This window comes from Bufo bufo, chromosome 4, assembly GCF_905171765.1.
Source record: "Bufo bufo chromosome 4, aBufBuf1.1, whole genome shotgun sequence".
NCBI classification, from domain to species: domain Eukaryota; kingdom Metazoa; phylum Chordata; class Amphibia; order Anura; family Bufonidae; genus Bufo; species Bufo bufo.
In genome coordinates, this window is record NC_053392.1 from 54,423,970 (window position 1) to 54,446,773 (window position 22,804).

Below are 22,804 nucleotides of genomic sequence, written 5' to 3' on the forward strand. Positions count from 1 at the left end.
TTTGAGCAGACACATGCACATTTGTGGCCTGCTGGAGGTCATTTTGCAGGGCTCTGGCAGTGCTCCTCCTGTTCCTCCTTGCACAAAGGCGGAGGTAGCGGTCCTGCTGCTGGGTTGTTGCCCTCCTACGGCCTCCTCCACGTCTCCTGATGTACTAGCCTGTCTCCTGGTAGCGCCTCCATGCTCTGGACACTACACTGACAGACACAGCAAACCTTCTTGCCACAGCTCGCATTGATGTGCCATCCTGGATAAGCTGCACTACCTGAGGAACTTGTGTGGGTTGTAGACTCCGTCTCATGCTACCACTAGAGTGAAAGCACCGCCAGCATTCAAAAGTGACCAAAACATCAGCCAGGAAGCATAGGAACTGAGAAGTGGTCTGTGGTCACCACCTGCAGAACCACTCCTTTATTGGGGGTGTCTTTCTAATTGCCTATAATTTCCACCTGTTGTCTATCCCATTTGCACAACAGCATGTGAAATTGATTGTCACTCATTGTTGCTTCCTAAGTGGACAGTTTGATTTCACAGAAGTGTGATTGACTTGGAGTTACATTGTGTTGTTTAAGTGTTCCTTTTATTTTTTTGAGCAGTGTATTATTTGCACTGTGGCCAAGGAACTGTCTGTATAGTGATGATAAAATGTATTCTTTCTGATAAGGCTATATTAAGATGTCACCAGTATCGGGAGATATCTTAATCTCGCACATGCACCTTTACTGTGAGAAGCTGCCCATGCACAAATATACTCCACTACAAATCCAAACCCAGATGCATTATGATTGTGGAGTGTGCCAAAAATTCTGAGTGTGGATTTGTGATGAAGCATATTCGTGCATGGCCGCTGCTCATAGTAAAGACGTCTTGAGAGATGGGCAGTCATCTTAATATAGCCTCATTGGAAAAAACACATTTTAACATTGCTATACAGACAGTTCCTTGGTCATAGTACAGATAATATAAAATTATCCGGTTTATCCGTAGTGGGACAAACTAATTCAGTCATTACTATATTAATGTTTCCTAAAAAAAAAAGCTACCTTTTTTATGCAAAAAACATGACATCACTCAGCTCTATTTACATAAAAAGTTAAGTTTACAGCTGGTGGAAAAAAGTCTGGCTAAAAGTTTGTCAAAAACATATATTTTTTTTCTGAATGTTTGTAAAAGACTATGGCATGAAGGATTGATGTAAACCAAAGTCTATCTACGTGGTACAGCACACATTGTATAAGGCTTGGGGCAATTAATAAACCCAAGTCCTGGAGTAAGGTCCAGTTCTGCTCCCGGTGGTGAATGGAATATAAAATTTTGCAACAGTGACGTAAAGAAGATAAATAGCTCCATCTTAGCCAAGCTCTTTCCAATACAACTTCTTTTTCCTAGAAAGTAATACAAATAAATACAAGAATAAATAATGAAAATCATTTTTGCTTTGCTTTTTTAAACTTTTTTCTAATTTGGTTCCATCTAAACCAGGCATGCTATACCTGCAGCCCTCCAGCTGTTGCAAAACTACAACTCCCAGCATGCCCGAACAGCCTACAGAAGGGCAATGTGGGAGTTGTAGTTTTACAACAGCTAGAGGGCCGCAGGTTGAGCATGCCTGATCTAAACCAATGGGTCAAAAAGAAGCAATTCCACAGAAGTTTTTATAATTTTCTTTTTTTTATTATCTGTGTTAATTATGATTATAATTAATTGAACAGGTTGGTACTGATAAGAAACTATTTAAAGGTTGAGTTCACACTTCAGTTTTTTGGTCAGTTATTTCCATCAGTGATTGTGAGCCAAAACCAGGAGTGGAGCCTATTCAGGGATAAGGTATAATGAAAAGATCTGCACCTGTTCTGTGTTTCTGACTCGCATCTAGTTTTGACTCACAATAACTAATCAAAATAACTGACCAAATTACTGAAGTGTGAACTCAGCCTAAAGCCTCATGCACACGACTGTGTGCCGGCAAGGCCTGTGCTGCGGCCGCAATTTGCACAGGCACAGACAGTAGGGCAGATGCATGCGGACGCCGACCCGTTCACTTGAATGGGGTCCGGAATCCACATCCGACGGTCCGCACCACAGAAAAGTAGTGCATGCACTACTTTTTTCCAGGGCAGAGGAACGGACAGAAACCCACGGAAACACTCCTTAGTGCTTCTGTAGGGTTCAGTACCTCCGTTCTGCACTGACCTTCCGGAATGGGTTTGCATCCGTGATGCCGGGTGCATACAGACGGTTCCTGTGTATTGTGGACCTGCTGTTTACGGGCCACAATACGGCCAAGGCTGGGCAACGGCCGTGTGCAAGAGGCCTAAGTCTGTAATAGTTATCAAGGCATTACATCTGTTAGTGCCCACACATGCCTTTGAATACTCCTGTCCTAACAATATTGTATAGTTTAATGATAAGTCTAAAGCAATACAGTGACCTGATCCCTCTGAAGCAAAAGTCAATTTTATTGAAGTTACCCAGTGAGAATGGTATGAAGGCATCTTTCTTTGCAAGTTTTCCATTGGAGTCAAGAAAATGTTCTGGATAAAATTCGTCTGGTTTCTCAAAGAACTCTTTATCTCTGAGAGCCGAATGAAGGAGCATAATCAGAGTTGTTCCCTGAAAGCAAAAATGAGCAAAAATAGTAATAGTAAGACATTTTGGAATAGAATGATTTAAATCTAAGCATTATATTGTCACGTGTCCACAGAGTTAGTTCTGCTTAGCATTGTACAACCTATAGGCCACTGCCTTCCAGGTTCCTACCACCAATTACATATTAGTCTCCTCACATTTTTTACAGACAGTCTAACCAGGGACTATGGCTGAAATGACCATACTGTAATTTGACTTTTGAATAGCTTAAGAGGAAAAAAAAATGATAGAGCTACAGTACCTCTGGAATACAATAGCCTCTAAATGTAAAGTCTTCAGTAACTGAACGGAAAGTAATTGGTGAGAGATCCGCAAATCTAATAATTTCATGGATGACGGCATCTGTATACGGCATTTGTTTTCTATGCTCCATTTGAGGGCAGGCTGATCCGATCACTCGTTCAATTTCATTTTGCACTTTTTCTGTCGAAGCATAGATGTATAAATATGTGCACCTTAAAATGCATGTTAACACATTTATATAATTTATGGAATTACACGGAGAATACTATCAATCACTGATAACACCTGCCCCATGTACAGCTATCAGTGACTAAGAGCTATCTCTGTATACACACTTAGGGCTCGTTCACACGAACGTATTTTGCATTCCGTATACGGGCCGTTTTCTGCGTTCCGCATGCGGTCCGTATAAGGAAACATTCATTTCAATGGGTCCGCAAAAGATGAGGACAGCACTCTGCATCCGTTGCTCTGTTCCGTGGCCCCGCAAAAATTATGAGTTCTGTCCTATTCTTGTCCGTTTTGCAGACAAGAATAGGCATCTCTATAATGAGCCTCCTGTTCCGTTCCGCAAATTGCGGAAGGCACACGGGCGGCATTCGTTTTTTGCGGATCTGCAATTTGCAGACCGCAAAAAACGGCACGGTCGTGTGAACAAGCCCTTACACCGAGAATACTATCAATCACTGATAACACCTCCCCGCGTACAACTATCAGTGACTGACAGCAATCTCTGTATACACACTTACACAGAGAATGCTATCAATCACTGATAACACCTTTCCCATCTACAGCTATCAGTGACTGACAGCTATCTCTGTATACACACTTACATAAAAAATGCTATCAATCACGGATAACCCCTCCCCATGTACAACTTTTGCTGACTGAGAGCTATCTCTGTATACACACTTACACAGATAACACTATGCATTATGGAAACACTCATTAGTACAGTAGGACCAGGGAGCAGTGAATAGAGTACTCCTTGTGATGGTTCTGAACTCACCGCTCCCTGGTCTTCTGCTAACACTGCATGCTGTCCTGTGTCCTGAACACAGCGTGAGGACGCGGGCACACTCTGTGACTTAATGCTGTGTAATGTTGGGTCACAGAACAGCAAAGCAGGAAGAAAGCAGGATTTCAGGGAAGGTTGAGCCAACTGGAACAGGAGAGATGTTTTAATATTTTTCTTTCTTTGATCTGTGGACTGATCTAATGTCTGATTGGGGAACTTATTAACATTGGGGGTCTGATCTGAGGTCTGATTGGGGATCAAATTTACATTGGGGGTCTGATCTAAAGACTGACTTATCATTGGGGCTCTGATCTGAGGTCTGATTGGTGGTCTGATTAACATTGGGGTTCTGAGCTGGGGTCTAATTACCATTTGGAGTCTGAGTTTGGGACTAATTCACATTATGGGGTTTGGCTTGTGGTCTAATTAACATTGAGGGTCTGAGTTCAGGGTCTAATTAACATTGGTAGTCTGGGCCAGGGTCTAATTACTGTAACATTGGGGGTCTGAGGTCTGGTCTGAGGTCTGATTGGGGGTCTGAGCTGAGGTCTAAATAAAGCTGGTGGTCTGATCTGAGGTCTGATTAACATTGGGGGTCTGATCTGAAGTCAGATTGGGGGTCTAATTTACATTGATCTGAAATCTGATTGAGGGTCCAATTATCATTGATGGTCTGATTGGGGTCTGATTAAAATAGGGAGTCTGAGCTGGGGTCTAATTAACATTGGTGGTCTGAGCTGGGGTATAATTAACATTGCAGGTCTGAGGTCTGATTAGAGATCTGAGCTGAGGTCTAATTAATATTGGAGGCCTTATCTGAGGTTTGATTAACACTGGGGGTCTTATCTAAAGTCTGATGCTAAATTCCCCCCCCCCCCCCCCCTAATTTTCCTCCTCTAAAACCTGCGTCTTATAGGGCGAAAAATATGGTATATTTCTTACTCTGAATTTCCGGGTATTTCATCATGAGCAGAATAGCCCATCTCAGTGTGATTGCCGTGGATTCCACTCCAGCTGAAAACATATCTACCATCAGACCAGTCAGATTATCATTGTGGTAATACTGTGTGGATTCCAGATTTCCCTGTAAAATAAGAGAAACATCACAAATACAGAATACTAAAGACCAGCATTTGACATGCTGCTCTTAATAGAAACCCTGGTGAAGGAAGATCCAACTAATTTATTAAGAGGTGCATGCCTCTTAATAAATGTGTCACACATTTTCCTGTTTGTGTGCCGGAACAGAAATCTACTCCAGCCAAGAGCTGAAGTACATTTATGGTGTAATTTGCTCCAGCTTTCTGACACACATGTATATAAATGAAGAAGGCCATGGGACTCCTGCCAAAGCCTGCCTCTTCCCACTCATACCGCACCGTCCTTTTGGAAAAGAGGTGAGGGCATCAGTAAAAGAAAAAGGTCGTACATTTTTATAAGAAACAACACTTGCACCAGAATTTATGACTTTTCTATGCCAGAAAAGTAGCCTAGATTGTGAGGGCATGAACCCTATTGTCTTCAAACATTTATATAACAGGGAATAATCTATGGGTTTGCTCACTTTGTTTGGTTTGGTGTTTGCCGGCACCTTTACAAAAAGTAAGTATTAGGAAGGAGAGCTTGTACATGCTTAGTTATCAACCAAAGTAAGAATAACTTTTTGTTAAGGTTCTTGGATGAGCCAGCGATCAATTCCAGTGCTGCTTCCTCTTCATTACACTGCCTGTTGTCTCGGTGTGACGGTAACGTACACTACACACAGGGGGGAGGATAGTGACCACTGCGCTCCACCCTCACCCCTGGCCCTGCCTACTTGCCTCGCAAGTCCTAATGGCAGGGGACAACTAGACGGCAGTCCCTAACTTAGGATACGTGCTGGGAAGACAGACAAGACAAATAACGGAATGTGAACGGACCGGGTCAATACCTAGAGAGCTATGCAGTACTAAGGAATGAGCAGAGAATAGTCAGGAAAAGCCGAGGTCAAATACCAGGAGAGAAACGAAGTACAACAGGAGTCCGCAAAGAATCGTCAGGTGGAAGCCGGGGTCAGGATACCAGGAGAGATGCGCAGTACAGGAGGAGCAGGCAGAGAATCGTCAGGGAACACAGGATCAGGTAAGAATGCAGGAACAAAACAATCACCAGATACCTAAAATTAACAGGCAACCTGTGGCCAGCAGGCTGCCTTTATTTATAGTGGGGAGTGAGGGTCATGTGACGTGGCCAGCATCACATGACCGACAGACCGACCAGTTGAGCACCGAGTGATTAGCTCGGCGCTCAAGGCACACCTAGGAGCAGGGAGCCTCCCAGCTAGCAAAGCTGCCCTGGGAACAAGGTCAAACACAGATCCTCGCTCCCGAAGCTAAGCAGCAGGTCTGCGGCTGATGGGAGACCGAGTGCGCCTTCGGCACCCCGTTACACTCGGAAGTGCAGCATAATTACATGTACTCGCTCCATTCACTTGAATGGAGAGAGTACTTGTAATTACACTATGCCACCGCTACCGGGGAAACAACCTGTAGTGTAATGAAGAGGAAACAGCTGCCTGGAGCAGCGCCTCCTCTTCAAACAACCACTGTCGATCAGATATTGATGACTAGAGATGAGCGAATTTCTCAAAAATTCGATTCGGACGTTTTTTTTTAATATAATCTTTATTAGCTTTTGTCATTTTTCATTCAAACATCATGTCACAGTGGTATGATAGTTTGACAGGTGATAACACATGCAATACAATACTACTGGGGTAAGTTAGACAAAATTACACATGCATGTAGCTGCATTACAACTGGTACTGCTTGCATATTGTCATAATGATCATTCAATTCAAATCGTGACATTCTAAGCTAATCTTCTAGCTTAAAATAAACGAGGATAAACTTCTTGCCCCCCCCCCCCCTTTCCCCTCCCTCCCAGAATGATTCCCTTCAGTATACCGGACCCCAATAAGCACTATAATTTAATCAGACAGCAATCTTCCCAGAGTTCCTGCTATTTTACATTTTAAATACCATTCCGAGGACAGAAAAGGTGTCATTAACTCCTTCAGTTCCAGATTTGAGTAAACCACTAACATAAAATCTTCCCATCTTTTGAAGAAAATCTCAATACGTTTTCAGCCTCATGCACACGACCGTATTTTTTTGCGGTCCGCAAAAACGGGTTCCATTTTTCCGTGATCCGTGACCGTTTTTTCGTCCGTGGTGTCCGCCTGGCCGTGCAGAGCCAAACGGATCTGTCCTGAATTACAATGCCAGTCAATGGGGACGGATCCGTTTGACGTTGACACAATATGGTGCAATTTCAAACGGATCCGTCCCCCATTGACTTTCAATGTAAAGTCAGGAGTTAATATACCATAGGATCGGAGTTTTCTCCAATCCGATGGTATATTTTAACTTGAAGCGTCCCCATCACCATGGGAACACCTCTATGTTAGAATATACTGTCGGCTATGAGTTAGGTCGTGAAACTCAAATCCGACAGTATATTCTAACACAGAGGCGTTCCCATGGTGATGGGGACGCTTCAGGTTAGAATATACTAAAATAACTGTGTACATGACTGCCCCCTGCTGCCTGGCAGGTGCTGCCAGGCAGCAGGGGGCAGACCCTCCCCCCTGTTTTTAACTCATTGGTGGCCAGTGCGGCCGGCCCCCCTTCCCCCTGTAGTTAACTCTTTGTTGTCCAGTGCGGCCGGCCCCCCTCCCGCCCCTGTAGTTAACTCATTGGTGGCGAGTGGGCCCCCCTCCCTCCCCTGTAGTTAACTCTTTGTTGTACAGTGCGGCCGGCCCCCCCCCTCCCTCCCCTGTAGTTAACTCGTTGGTGGCCAGTGGGCCCTCCCCCCTCCCTCCCCATCTTAATTAAAATCTCCCCCCCTATTATTGGTGGCAGCGGTGAGTACCGATCGGAGTCCCAGTTTAATCGCTGGGGCTCCGATCGGTAACCATGGCAACCAGGACGCTACTGCAGTCCCGGTTGCCATGGTTACTTAGCAATTTGTAGAAGCAGTATACTTACCTGCGAGCTGCGATGTCTGTGTCCGGCCAGTAGATCCTCCTACTGGTAAGTGACAGGTCTGTGCGGCGCATTGCTTAATGACCTGTCACTTACCAGTAGGAGGAACTCCCGGCCGGACACAGACATCACAGCTCGCAGGTAAGTATAATGCTTCTACAAATTGCTAAGTAACCATGGCAACCGGGACTGCAGTAGCGTCCTGGTTGCCCTGGTTACCGATCGGAGCCCCAGCGATTAAACTGGGACTCCGATCGGTACTCTCCGCTGCCACCAATGATAGGGGGGGAGATTTTAATTAGGATGGGGATGGAGGGGGGAGGGCCCACTGGCCACCAACGAGTTAACTACAGGGGAGGGAGGGGGGGGCCGGCCGCACTGGACTGGGACTCCGATCGGTACTCTCCGCTGCCACCAATGATAGGGGGGGAGATTTTAATTAGGATGGGGATGGAGGGGGGAGGGCCCACTGGCCACCAAAGAGTTAACTACAGGGGAGGGAGGGGGCGTCCACTGGCCACCAATGAGTTAACTACAGGGGAGGGAGGGGGGCTGGCCGCACTGGACAACAAAGAAATAACTACAGGGGGGAAGGGGGGCCGGCCGCACTGGCCACCAATGAGTTAAAAACAGGGGGGGAGTCTGCCCCCTGCCAGGCAGCAGGGGGCAGTCATGTACACAGTTCTTTTAGTATATTCTAACCTAAAGCGTCCCCATCACCATGGGAACGCCTCTGTGTTAGAATATACTGTCGGATCTGAGTTTTCACGAAGTGAAAACTCAGCTCTGAAAAAGCTTTTATGCAGACGGATTTTAGGATCCGTCTGTATGAAAGTAACCTACGGCCACGGATCACGGACACGGATGCCAATCTTGTGTGCATCCGTGTTCTTTCACTGACCCATTGACTTGAATGGGTCCGTGAACCGTTGTCCGTCAAAAAAATAGGACCTGTCCTATTTTTTTGACGGACAGGATACACGGATCACGGTCTCGGCTGCAAAACGGTGCATTTTCCGATTTTTCCACGGACCCATTGAAAGTCAATGTGTCCGCGAAAAAAAACTGAAAACGGCACAACGGCCACGTATGCACACAACGGTCGTGTGCATGAGGCCTTCCTCTAAGGGAATTCGCTTCTATTCTCTGCAAGTCAAAGCATTTTTTGACATGCTGAAGTACCTCATTCATTGTAGGTATTTGTGGACGGAGCCAGCTGTTCAGTAAACACCTCTTAGCTGCCAAAATAATAATGTGAATAATTGGTTGCACATGCCTATGTTCTGGAAGAACATGAAATAGGATAAATTCATGAGTAATAGGGATATTCACGTCTAAGTGTCTTTTAATTTGCTGTTTTATTGATTCCATAATTTCGACGATTCGGGGCAAGACCAAATTCCGTGTATTATATCTGATCCATCTAGATGGCATTTTGGGCAGCACGTCAGTCCGTCTTGCTTTTGAGTCTGAGAGGAGAAGCGAAATCCATAAATTGCTTTGTGCATTAATCGGAACTGTGTTTCCCTCCAACCTTCATTAAATACTTCATTTCTAATCTTTTCCCAACCTTTTTGTATTATCTGTTGTATTTCAACACCCGGGAAGTCTTTATTCCAGGATGAAAAAAGAGTCTCCGCAAGAGCTTTTTGTTTGGTTTCACTGATCCCTTGGTATAGCTCTGACAATGATTTTTTTGTTGTTCCTTGCCCTATAATACGATCAAAGCTACTCACAGAGAACACCGCTCTGGAATCATTTATTCTAGTGTATAGGAAGCTCTTGACCTGAAGAAAAGCAAAACTAAGTTGTGGGCCTTTTAAGGGAAATCTCTCACTCAGCTCGGCATATGTATAGAAACGTTGTTCTTGTGTATGCCATAAGTCTGAAACCTTCATGATGCCCGCTTCTTTCCAGGCATTAAAATGTTTAAGCTGAACACCAGCTGGAAATTCCGGATGTCCCCATAATGGCATATGTTTATAGAGGGAAAAGGTCAGTTTAAAAATTTTGCGGGTTTCTTTCGAAGTGGCAATAGTGTCCCTTATTAATAGACTCGATCTTATCAATGGGGTCTGGGCTGAGTATTTAGTGTGCAGTAAGGCCTTTAAACTCCAAGGATGTACAAGCTGGGATTCCAATGATCCATTGGTATAGAAATTGGTATTAAAAATCCAGTCAATACAATGCCTCATGAGACTCGCCAGATTGTACAATCTTAAGCTAGGGAACGCCATACCTCCTTTCAATTTGGGTAGGTGCAATTTTGATATTGCCACTCTAGGTCTTTTCCCTGCCCACAGGAATCTACTAAAAGCTCTTTCCAGCATTTTGGTGTCAGAATGTTTGAGAAGAAGTGGTATTGTTTGCATGGGGTAAAGGTGTTTTGGGATGGCAATCATTTTTAGGAGCTGGCACCTTCCTCCCAGTGAAAGGGGGAGGTTCATCCACATCTCCATATCTGAGAGTATTTTTTTAAACAGCGGTGGATAATTTAAGCAATATAGCGACCCTGGCTGCCTAACTATATGGATTCCCAAGTATTTAATGGATATGGGGGCTATTTGGATAGGAATATCAAGGTTGTGTAGGTTTTTCCTGTGGGGGTTATTACTCAAAAAGAGAATCTCAGATTTAGTGACGTTCACTTTGTATCCGGACACATTTCCAAAATCTTCCAAAAGTTTAAATACACTGGTTAAATCCCTCTCAGGATTTTCTAGAAAAACTAGTAGATCGTCGGCAAAAAGGGCGTGTTTATAGGAGGTTTTGCCTATTTTGATACCCTCTATATTTTGACTTTTGCTAAGTTTACGCGACAGTGGTTCTATTGCAAGGTTGAATAGCAGGGGGGAGAGCGGACAGCCTTGTCTAGTCCCTTTATGCAAACTAAAAGATGGTGAAAGAAAACCTGGAGTGCATATCCTAGCTTGCGGATCTGTATATAAAGCTGCAAAGTATTTACGAAAAGGTCCACTAAAACCCATACGATCTAAAACAACTCCTAGCCACCCGCAACTTACATTGTCAAATGCTTTTTCAGCATCTATCGAGACTATGGCCGCGGATGGGTGCACTAGTGGGCACATTTTCACTTCATCCAGCACCGTTAGGACCTTTCGCGATTCGGCCAGTTTGACAAATTTTCCGAAAAGATTAGATTTGATCTGAATTTATTTGCGGCGAATCGCGTTAAAAAAACTGCTATTTCCTGGCTGCAGAGAGCCTGTATAGTGGTGTAGAACACTGTGCCTTGCAGTAACATGCATGGGGAGTCTGCTGTGGTAGTGAAACAATACTATGAGTCAGTATGACACACACATGACAGGCGTCGCTCTTAGAATCACTGCACACTTCACTTATTTGGGCAGTTACGGGGTCAAAACTGACCAAATTACTCAAGTGTCAACTCAGCCTTACAGGTCAATGTTAGCGCCAGTTATAAAGAACTGTGCAGAGGCCCAAAATCCCACTGTAGTGTGAAAGAGCGTACTTCTGTCACGGCTGTATGTGAGCAACAATAGTATACACAGTAAAAGAGCTACTGACCGGACCCAAACTAGGGAGGATAAAGGGTGACCCCTGTCAGACCCTCAAAGCTCTCCCTATGCTGCTAAAGCACATGCCCGGATCTAAATGGCGGAACGAGGCATGCCCACGTACCTAAGACTGATGACCACTGTAGCCCCTACAATAGTGGAAGGGGCACGGCCACCGGTGCCCTACTCAGTATATGGAGGGAACCGTGGCCACCTCAGATCCAGTCAGAAAATAATCAGGTACACAACAATGTCTGTACACTTAGCTGAAGGTGTTGCAGCCGCAGAGAAGACGGATCCAAGGACAGCTGGCAATATCCGGAGTGCTTGCTGCAGCAGAACACAGGTCCAGTGAACTGATGGCTACAAGTGAAGATACTAAAGCAAGAGCTACAACTGAAATGAGAACTATAATCCACGCCCTACAATAGGAGGCAGGGTCATATAAAGAGAGGGAAATCAAACGCATGAGGAACAGCTGGGAGGAAGGAAACAAAAAGTAAATAGAGCAGTGAGAACTCCTCCCAGCTCTAGTAGTGACATCATCACAGGGGTGGAGAAACAGAGCTGTGAGAACGTCCCAAAGCTCTGGTAGTGACAGTACCCCCCCCTCTATGGGTGGACTCCGGACACCCAGGACCCACCTTCTCAGGATGAGCCCTATGAAATGCCCTGATGAGGCGAGTGGCTTTAATGTCCGACACCGGAACCCACATCCTCTCCTCAGGACCATAACCCTTCCAATGAACGAGGTACTAAAGAGAACCACGGACAATGCGAGAGTCCACAATTCTGGAAACCTCAAACTCCAGATTGCCATCAACCAAAATCGGAGGAGGAGGCAAAGAGGAGGGTACCGTGGGCTGGACATATGGTTTTAAGAGAGATCTGTGAAATACATTATGTATCTTCCAAACCCGTGGAAGATCAAGACGGAAGGCAACAGGATTGATGACTGACAAGATTTTATAAGGCCCAATAAACTTGGGACCCAATTTCCAGGAGGGAACCTTCAGTTTAATATTTCTTGTAGACAACCACACCAGATCACCCACATTCAGGTCCGGACCAGGCACACGTCTCTTATCAGCCACACGCTTATACTTCTCACTCATCTTTTTAAGATTACTCTGAATCTTTTGCCAAATGGTAGACAAAGACGAGGAAAATCTCTCCTCCTCAGGTAAACCAGAAAGAGCCCCTCCCGAGAATGTCCCAAACTGCGGATGGAACCCATATGCACCAAAGAATGGTGACTTATCAGAAGATTCCTGACGACGGTTGTTCAGAGCAAACTCAGCAAGAGGGAGAAATGAACACCAATCCTCCTGGTTCTCTGCCACAAAACAGCGCAAATATGTCTCCAGATTCTGATTGAGGCGCTCAGTCTGACCATTCGACTGCGGGTGAAAAGCAGTAGAGAAGGACAGCCGAACCCCCAGGCGAGAACAGAAAGCCTTCCAGAACCTGGACACAAACTGCGTGCCTCTATCGGAAACAATATCAGAGGGAATGCCGTGCAATTTAACAATATGGTCGACAAAAGCTTGCGCCAACGTTTTAGCATTGGGTAAACCAGGGAAAGGTACGAAATGAGCCATCTTGCTAAAACGGTCCACCACCACCAGGATCACGGACTTCCCCGAGGAACGAGGAAGATCCGTGATAAAGTCCATGGACAGGTGTGTTTAAGGACGGGAAGGTATGGGTAACGGGAGAAGGGAACCTGAAGGCCGTGAACGAGGGACCTTAGCGCGAGCGCACGTCTCACAAGCAGCCACAGAACCCTCCACCGACTTACGAAGAGCCGGCCACCAAAATCTCCGAGCAATGAGATCTACCGTGGCTCTACTCCCGGGGTGACCAGCAAGAACCGTATCATGATGCTCCTTAAAGAGTTTGTGACGTAGCTCAGGAGGCACGAACAACTTCCCAGAAGGACAACGGGCAGGTGCCTCAGTCTGGGCAGCCTGGACCTCGGCCTCCAAATTGGAATATAGAGCAGAAACAACTACCCCCTCCGCCAAAATGGGACCCGGGTCCTCGGAGTTTCCTCCTCCCGGAAGACAGTGAGAGAGAGCATCAGCCTTCACATTTTTTATCCCAGGTCGGAATGTAACAACAAAATTTAATCTGGAGAAGAACAGAGACCATCTGGCCTGTCTCGGATTCATACGCCTGGCCGACTCCAAGTATGCCAGATTCTTATGGTCGGTAAAAACGGTGATAGGGTGCCTGGCCCCCTCCAACCAATGGCGCCATTCCTCGAAAGCCAACTTGATGGCCAACAACTCCCTATCTCCCACATCATAGTTTCTCTCTGCCGGGGAGAGTTTTTTAGAGAAAAAGGCACAGGGTCGCCATTTGGCAGGAGAAGGGCCCTGGGACAAAACCGCACCCACACCCACCTCGGAAGCATCCACCTCAACAATAAAAGATAAGGAAACATCGGGAGGCACCAAGACGGGAGCAGACGCAAAACTCTCTTTAATCTTAGAAAAGGCTGCAAGCGCCTCCTCCGACCAAGAGGAAAAATCCGCCCCCTTTTTTGTCATGTCAGTGAGGGGTTTGACAACAGAGGAATAATTCAAAATGAACTTTCTGTAATAGTTCGCAAAACCCAGAAAGCGCATCAATGCCTTCTGATTCTCAGGAAGCTCCCACTCAAGTACAGCACGGACCTTCTCCGGATCCATGCAAAAACCAGAAGCAGAGAGGAGAAAACCCAGAAATTGAATCTCCGATACCATAAAAAGACATTTCTCCAGCTTGGCGTACAATTTATTTTCCCGCAGAATCTGCAGAACCTGAAAAAGATGATCCTGATGGGTCTGAACATCAGGGGAAAAAATCAAAATATCATCAAGATACACCAATACAAATTTCCCCATTAAATGGTAGAAAATACTATTAACAAAATGCTGAAAGACGGCCGGAGCATTCATCAGGCCGAAAGGCATAACGAGATTCTCGAAATGCCCGTTAGGGGTATTAAAGGCCGTTTTCCATTCATCCCCCTCTCTGACCCTGACCAGGTTGTACGCGCCTCTCAAATCCAATTTGGAAAACACCTTGGCCCCAACAATTTGGTTGAAGAGGTCCGGGATCAGAGGAAGGGGATAGGGATCGCGAATCGTGATACGGTTCAGCTCCCTAAAATCTAGGCAAGGTCTAGGAGAGCCATCTTTTTTTTTAACAAAAAAAAAACCCGCGGCCACAGGTGACTTTGAGGGACGAATATGCCCCTTCTCGAGACTCTCGGAGATATAAGTTCGCATTGCGATTCTTTCCGGTTGTGAGAGATTGTAGAGGCGTGCTTTTGGCAGCTTGGCGCCTGGAATGAGGTTAATGGGACAGTCAAACTCCCGGTGAGGAGGTAGCTCCTGAACACCGCTCTCGGAAAACACGTCCGAGAAATCAGAGAGAAATGATGGCACAGTTTTAGTAGACACCTCTGCAAAAGTCGCTGTGAGACAATTCTCTCTACAAAAACTAGTAGATCGTCGGCAAAAAGGGCGTGTTTATAGGAGGTTTTGCCTATTTTGATACCCTCTATATTTTGACTTTTGCTAAGTTTACGCGACAGTGGTTCTATTGCAAGGTTGAATAGCAGGGGGGAGAGCGGACAGCCTTGTCTAGTCCCTTTATGCAAACTAAAAGATGGTGAAAGAAAACCTGGAGTGCATATCCTAGCTTGCGGATCTGTATATAAAGCTGCAAAGTATTTACGAAAAGGTCCACTAAAACCCATACGATCTAAAACAACTCCTAGCCACCCCCAACTTACATTGTCAAATGCTTTTTCAGCATCTATCGAGACTATGGCCGCGGATGGGTGCACTAGTGGGCACATTTTCACTTCATCCAGCACCGTTAAGACCTTTCGCGATTCGGCCAGTATGACAAATTTTCCGAAAAGATTAGATTTGATCTGAATTTATTTGCGGCGAATCGCGTTAAAAAAACTGCTATTTCCTGGCTGCAGAGAGCCTGTATAGTGGTGTAGAACACTGTGCCTTGCAGTAACATGCATGGGGAGTCTGCTGTGGTAGTGAAACTATACTATGAGTCAGTATGACACACACATGACAGGCGTCGCTCTTAGAATCACTGCACACTTCACTTATTTGGGCAGTTACGGGGTCAAAACTGACCAAATTACTCAAGTGTCAACTCAGCCTTACAGGTCAATGTTAGCGCCAGTTATAAAGAACTGTGCAGAGGCCCAAAATCCCACTGTAGTGTGAAAGAGCGTACTTCTGTCACGGCTGTATGTGAGCAACAATAGTATACACAGTAAAAGAGCTACTGACCGGACCCAAACTAGGGAGGATAAAGGGTGACCCCTGTCAGACCCTCAAAGCTCTCCCTATGCTGCTAAAGCACATGCCCGGATCTAAATGGCGGAACGAGGCATGCCCACGTACCTAAGACTGATGACCACTGTAGCCCCTACAATAGTGGAAGGGGCACGGCCACCGGTGCCCTACTCAGTATATGGAGGGAACCGTGGCCACCTCAGATCCAGTCAGAAAATAATCAGGTACACAACAATGTCTGTACACTTAGCTGAAGGTGTTGCAGCCGCAGAGAAGACGGATCCAAGGACAGCTGGCAATATCCGGAGTGCTTGCTGCAGCAGAACACAGGTCCAGTGAACTGATGGCTACAAGTGAAGATACTAAAGCAAGAGCTACAACTGAAATGAGAACTATAATCCACGCCCTACAATAGGAGGAGGGGTGATATAAAGAGAGGGAAATCAAACGCATGAGGAACAGCTGGGAGGAAGGAAACAAAAAGTAAATAGAGCAGTGAGAACTCCTCCCAGCTCTAGTAGTGACATCATCACAGGGGTGGAGAAACAGAGCTGTGAGAACGTCCCAAAGCTCTGGTAGTGACAGTACCCCCCCCTCTATGGGTGGACTCCGGACACCCAGGACCCACCTTCTCAGGATGAGCCCTATGAAATGCCCTGATGAGGCGAGTGGCTTTAATGTCCGACACCGGAACCCACATCCTCTCCTCAGGACCATAACCCTTCCAATGAACGAGGTACTGAAGAGAACCACGGACAATGCGAGAGTCCACAATTCTGGAAACCTCAAACTCCAGATTGCCATCAACCAAAATCGGAGGAGGAGGCAAAGAGGAGGGTACCGTGGGCTGGACATATGGTTTTAAGAGAGATCTGTGAAATACATTATGTATCTTCCAAACCCGTGGAAGATCAAGACGGAAGGCAACAGGATTGATGACTGACAAGATTTTATAAGGCCCAATAAACTTGGCACCCAATTTCCAGGAGGGAACCTTCAGTTTAATATTTCTTGTAGACAACCACACCAGATCACCCACATTCAGGTCTGGACCAGGCACACGTCTCTTATCAGCCACACGCTTATACTTCTCACTCATCTTTTTAAGATTACTCTGAATCTTTTGCCAAATGGTAGACAAAGACGAGGAAAATCTCTCCTCCTCAGGTAAACCAGAAAGAGCCCCTCCCGAGAATGTCCCAAACTGCGGATGGAACCCATATGCACCAAAGAATGGTGACTTATCAGAAGATTCCTGACGACGGTTGTTCAGAGCAAACTCAGCAAGAGGGAGAAATGAACACCAATCCTCCTGGTTCTCTGCCACAAAACAGCGCAAATATGTCTCCAGATTCTGATTGAGGCGCTCAGTCTGACCATTCGACTGCGGGTGAAAAGCAGAAGAGAAGGACAGCCGAACCCCCAGGCGAGAACAGAAAGCCTTCCAGAACCTGGACACAAACTGCGTGCCTCTATCGGAAACAATATCAGAGGGAATGCCGTGCAATTTAACAATATGGTCGACAAAAGCTTGCGCCAACGTTTTAGCATTGGGTAAACCAGGGAAAGGTACGAAATGAGCCATCTTGCTAAAACGGTCCACCACCACCAGGATCACGGACTTCCCCGAGGAACGAGGAAGATCCGTGATAAAGTCCATGGACAGGTGTGTTTAAGGACGGGAAGGTATGGGTAACGGGAGAAGGGAACCTGAAGGCCGTGAACGAGGGACCTTAGCGCGAGCGCACGTCTCACAAGCAGCCACAGAACCCTCCACCGACTTACGAAGAGCCGGCCACCAAAATCTCCGAGCAATGAGATCTACCGTGGCTCTACTCCCGGGGTGACCAGCAAGAACCGTATCATGATGCTCCTTAAAGAGTTTGTGACGTAGCTCAGGAGGCACGAACAACTTCCCAGAAGGACAACGGGCAGGTGCCTCAGTCTGGGCAGCCTGGACCTCGGCCTCCAAATTGGAATATAGAGCAGAAACAACTACCCCCTCCGCCAAAATGGGACCCGGGTCCTCGGAGTTTCCTCCTCCCGGAAAACAGCGAGAGAGAGCATCAGCCTTCACATTTTTTATCCCAGGTCGGAATGTAACAACAAAATTTAATCTGGAGAAGAACAGAGACCATCTGGCCTGTCTCGGATTCATACGCCTGGCCGACTCCAAGTATGCCAGATTCTTATGGTCGGTAAAAACGGTGATAGGGTGCCTGGCCCCCTCCAACCAATGGCGCCATTCCTCGAAAGCCAACTTGATGGCCAACAACTCCCTATCTCCCACATCATAGTTTCTCTCTGCCGGGGAGAGTTTTTTAGAGAAAAAGGCACAGGGTCGCCATTTGGCAGGAGAAGGGCCCTGGGACAAAACCGCACCCACACCCACCTCGGAAGCATCCACCTCAACAATAAAAGGTAAGGAAACATCGGGATGCACCAAGACGGGAGCAGACGCAAAACTCTCTTTAATCTTAGAAAAGGCTGCAAGCGCCTCCTCCGACCAAGAGGAAAAATCCGCCCCCTTTTTTGTCATGTCAGTGAGGGGTTTGACAACAGAGGAATAATTCAAAATGAACTTTCTGTAATAGTTCGCAAAACCCAGAAAGCGCATCAATGCCTTCTGATTCTCAGGAAGCTCCCACTCAAGTACAGCACGGACCTTCTCCGGATCCATGCGAAAACCAGAAGCAGAGAGGAGAAAACCCAGAAATTGAATCTCCGATACCATAAAAAGACATTTCTCCAGCTTGGCGTACAATTTATTTTCCCGCAGAATCTGCAGAACCTGAAAAAGATGATCCTGATGGGTCTGAACATCAGGGGAAAAAATCAAAATATCATCAAGATACACCAATACAAATTTCCCCATTAAATGGTAGAAAATACTATTAACAAAATGCTGAAAGACGGCCGGAGCATTCATCAGGCCGAAAGGCATAACGAGATTCTCGAAATGCCCGTTAGGGGTATTAAAGGCCGTTTTCCATTCATCCCCCTCTCTGACCCTGACCAGGTTGTACGCGCCTCTCAAATCCAATTTGGAAAACACCTTGGCCCCAACAATTTGGTTGAAGAGGTCCGGGATCAGAGGAAGGGGATAGGGATCGCGAATCGTGATACGGTTCAGCTCCCTAAAATCTAGGCAAGGTCTCAGAGAGCCATCTTTTTTTTTAACAAAAAAAAAACCCGCGGCCACAGGTGACTTTGAGGGATGAATATGCCCCTTCTCGAGACTCTCGGAGATATAAGTTCGCATTGCGATTCTTTCCGGTTGTGAGAGATTGTAGAGGCGTGCTTTTGGCAGCTTGGCGCCGGGAATGAGGTTAATGGGACAGTCAAACTCCCGGTGAGGAGGTAGCTCCTGAACACCGCTCTCGGAAAACACGTCCGAGAAATCAGAGAGAAATGATGGCACAGTTTTAGTAGACACCTCTGCAAAAGTCGCTGTGAGACAATTCTCTCTACAAAAGTCACTCCACTCATTTATTTGCCTTCCTTGCCAATCAATAGTGGGGTGATGTCTAGTGAGCCAGGGTAACCCCAAAACTAGAGGAGAAGGCAATCCGTTAAGGACAAAACAAGATATATCCTCCACATGAGTGTCACCTACAGCTAGCCGGATATTGTGAACAATGCCCTTCAGAGATCTCTGTGAGAGTGGAGCAGAGTCAATAGCAAAAACAGGTATATCCTTTTCTAATGTGCAAACCTGAAAACCATGCATGGCTACAAATTGAGTGTTAATAAGATTGACGGCCGCTCCACTATCGACAAAAATCTCACAAGAAATGACTTTGCTCTCTAGCGCCACCCTGGCAGACAGGAGAAAACGGGAACTGCAGGTCAGAGGAAAAGCATCAATTCCTACATCAACTTTGCCCAAAGTAGCAGATGAAGCAGAACTTGATGATTTACCTTTTTAGGTTTTTCTCTTATTATCGCTCTTAGTACAGTTCAAGAATCTCCTAGACGGACAAACATTTGCCAAATGACCTATGCCCCCACAACAAAAACACACCATACTCTGAGGACTAAATCCTCTTTTATCAGGGGCAAGTCGACCTAGCTGCATGGGCTCCTCCTCAGAGGGGAGCGAGACAGGATGAGGCCCCTGCACACTGAATGAGACCGCACCACTGCCCCTAGACTGACAATGGCTGGACAGAGAGGTCTTGTTTCTTTCTCTTAGACGCCTGTCAAGGCGTACCGCCAATGACATGGCAGACTCTAAGGACGTTGGTCTCTCATGGAAAGCAAACGCATCTTTCAATCTCTCTGAGAGACCATGACAGAACTGACTCCGGAGTGCAGCATCATTCCAACCCGAATTAGCTGCCCATCTCCGAAATTCAGAACAATAAAGCTCCGCAGACAGTTTGTTCTGGCATAAAACACGTAAGTTAGATTCGGCTAGAGCAACACGATCCGGGTCATCATAAATCTGCCCCAGGGCCACAAAAAATCTTTCCACGGATCGAAGGGAGGGATCCCCTGATGGCAGCGAAAAAGCCCAAGTCTGAGCATTACCCCTGAGCAGGGAGATGACAATCCTCACCCTCTGCTCCTCCTTACCAGAGGAGTGGGGACACAAGCAAAAATGGAGTTTGCATGCCTCTCTGAAGCGAACAAAATTCTCACTGCCCCCGGAGAACGTTTCTGGAAGTGAGACCTTTGGCTCGCAACAGGCTCCATGAGCCGGAGCAGAGCCCAATGCTTGAATCTGAGTCATAGATTGACGGAGATCCGCTACTTCCAAAGAAAGACCCTGCATGCGGTCAACCAGGCCAGAAAGCGGATCCATGTCAAAAAAAGGACGGTTTTGGTGGATTATAATGTCACGGCTGTATGTGAGCAACAATAGTATACACAGTAAAAGAGCTACTGACCGGACCCAAACTAGGGAGGATAAAGGGTGACCCCTGTCAGACCCTCAAAGCTCTCCCTATGCTGCTAAAGCACATGCCCGGATCCAAATGGCGGAACGAGGCATGCCCACGTACCTAAGACTGATGACCACTGTAACCCCTACAATAGTGGAAGGGGCATGGCGACCGGTGCCCTACTCAGTATATGGAGGGAACCGTGGCCACCTCAGATCCAGTCAGAAAATAATCAGGTACACAACAATGTCTGTACACTTAGCTGAAGGTGTTGCAGCCACAGAGAAGACGGATCCAAGGACAGCTGGCAATATCCGGAGTGCTTGCTGCAGCAGAACACAGGTCCAGTGAACTGATAGCTACAAGTGAAGATACTAAAGCAAGAGCTACAACTGAAATGAGAACTATAATCCACGCCCTACAATAGGAGGAGGGGTGATATAAAGAGAGGGAAATCAAACGCATGAGGAACAGCTGGGAGGAAGGAAACAAAAAGTAAACAGAGCAGTGAGAACTCCTCCCAGCTCTAGTAGTGACATCATCACAGGGGTGGAGAAACAGAGCTGTGAGAACGTCCCAAAGCTCTGGTAGTGACAACTTCTTTTACACCATCGTCAGCTGATTCCACATAGATGTCTACAGAACCTGTTTGATGAAACGCTTATACAAGTATAGCCCCCCTGACAGAGTGGAGAGGGTGTCAGCAGTAAGTTTGTGTTGACATCACTGATTATTTTGCCCTTCCTCTGATCCATCAGAACAATACCCTACAAAAAACGGATCCTTTCTGTTGAACATCCGCATTCACTTGGTCAGCATTTGGTCAGTAATCCATCAGTATTGCTAAAGCCAAAGAGAAACAGAAGTGGATCCAAAACAGAGATGACATATGAATGGAATATTTGCATGTCTTCTGTGTTTTGTACCCACTTTTGCTTTTGGATACCAAATCATAACCCAATTCTGATGGGACCATACAGGGGCCATACAGCTGCTACACAGGACACTATACAGGATCTGTTGTGCGTCTCATTTTTCCATCCTTTTGAGAGATCAGAAGAAGAGTCAAATAAATGATGATGTCAACCAGGCCAAAAGGCAACATAGTGGTCATGGAGTGGGCAGAACAGCTTGAGAAGTCTACAGAGTGGCCCAATGACATAGTGTTGAGGTAGCAGCAGCATGAGGAGACCACAAAGTGGCCCAGTGACATAGCGGGGAGGTGGCAGGAGCAGCAGCATTAGGAGACAACAGAGTGGCCCATTTACATAGTGTTGAGGTGGCAGCAGCATGAGGAAGCCACAGAATGGCCCAGTGACATAGTGTTGAGTAATCAGCAGCATGAGGAGGCCACTGAATGGCAAGGTGACATAGTGTGGAGATGGCAGAATCAGCAGCATGAAGAGGCCACAGAGTGTCCTAGTGACATAGTGTTGAGTTAGCAGCAGCATAAGGAGGCCACAGAGTGGCCTAGTGACATAGTGTAGAGTTAGCAGCAGCATGAGGAGGCCACAGATTGGCCCACTGACATAGTTTTGAGTTAGCAGCAGCATGAGGAGACCACAGTGTGGAGGTGGCTGCAGTAGCATGAGGAGTAGAGATGGCCTTGTGGTTTGCCCGGCGGTTGTTTTGCAGCAAACTTTGCGTGTTCGCGATTCGCCGAACATGCGAACATATGGAGATATTCGCGCCCGCCATATTATTTTACATTATGAAGAACTTTGACCCATGACACATCCATCAGGTGGTACAGGACAGCCAATTAAGACGTTTCAGCATAATGGACATACCCCCTACCTTATAAATAAACCTGATCAAACCGCCATTTTACATTCATTGTTTTGCCAGTGTAGGGAGAGGATGCTGTGTGGAGCAGGGACAGGCATTTAGGGACAACAAACGCTAGCTAATAGGGCCATAAAAGTCATCTTAAGGACTAGTATAGGTGTGCTATCGATAGGTGTGATACACAGAGGGGTGCAATATACTTATAATATACTTTTATAATGAGTCAAAAACACAGATCTATATAGTGATCACCTGGAAGTAAGGGGGCTAGGGGCTTACTAGGGCCATTTTTATATAGGGTAAGGTTCCGGATGGGGTCGCTCTTATCAGGGCAGGT

General features: G+C 46.3%; 1 protein-coding gene across 1 annotated transcript in view; it reads right to left on the reverse strand.

The window, feature by feature from the left end:
- Positions 1–1,125: 1,125 nt before the first annotated feature.
- LOC120997247 (cytochrome P450 2K6-like) overlaps positions 1,126–22,804 on the reverse strand; it is a 109,701-nt gene continuing 88,022 nt past the window's right edge. The window contains exons 7-10 of the mRNA XM_040427252.1: positions 4,853–4,994; positions 2,891–3,072; positions 2,472–2,613; positions 1,126–1,385 (exon numbers count right to left, since the gene is read on the reverse strand). Of these exons, the coding sequence (XP_040283186.1) occupies positions 1,207–1,385; positions 2,472–2,613; positions 2,891–3,072; positions 4,853–4,994 (645 nt within the window). The 3' untranslated portion in view covers positions 1,126–1,206. The remainder of the gene's footprint in view (positions 1,386–2,471; positions 2,614–2,890; positions 3,073–4,852; positions 4,995–22,804) is intronic.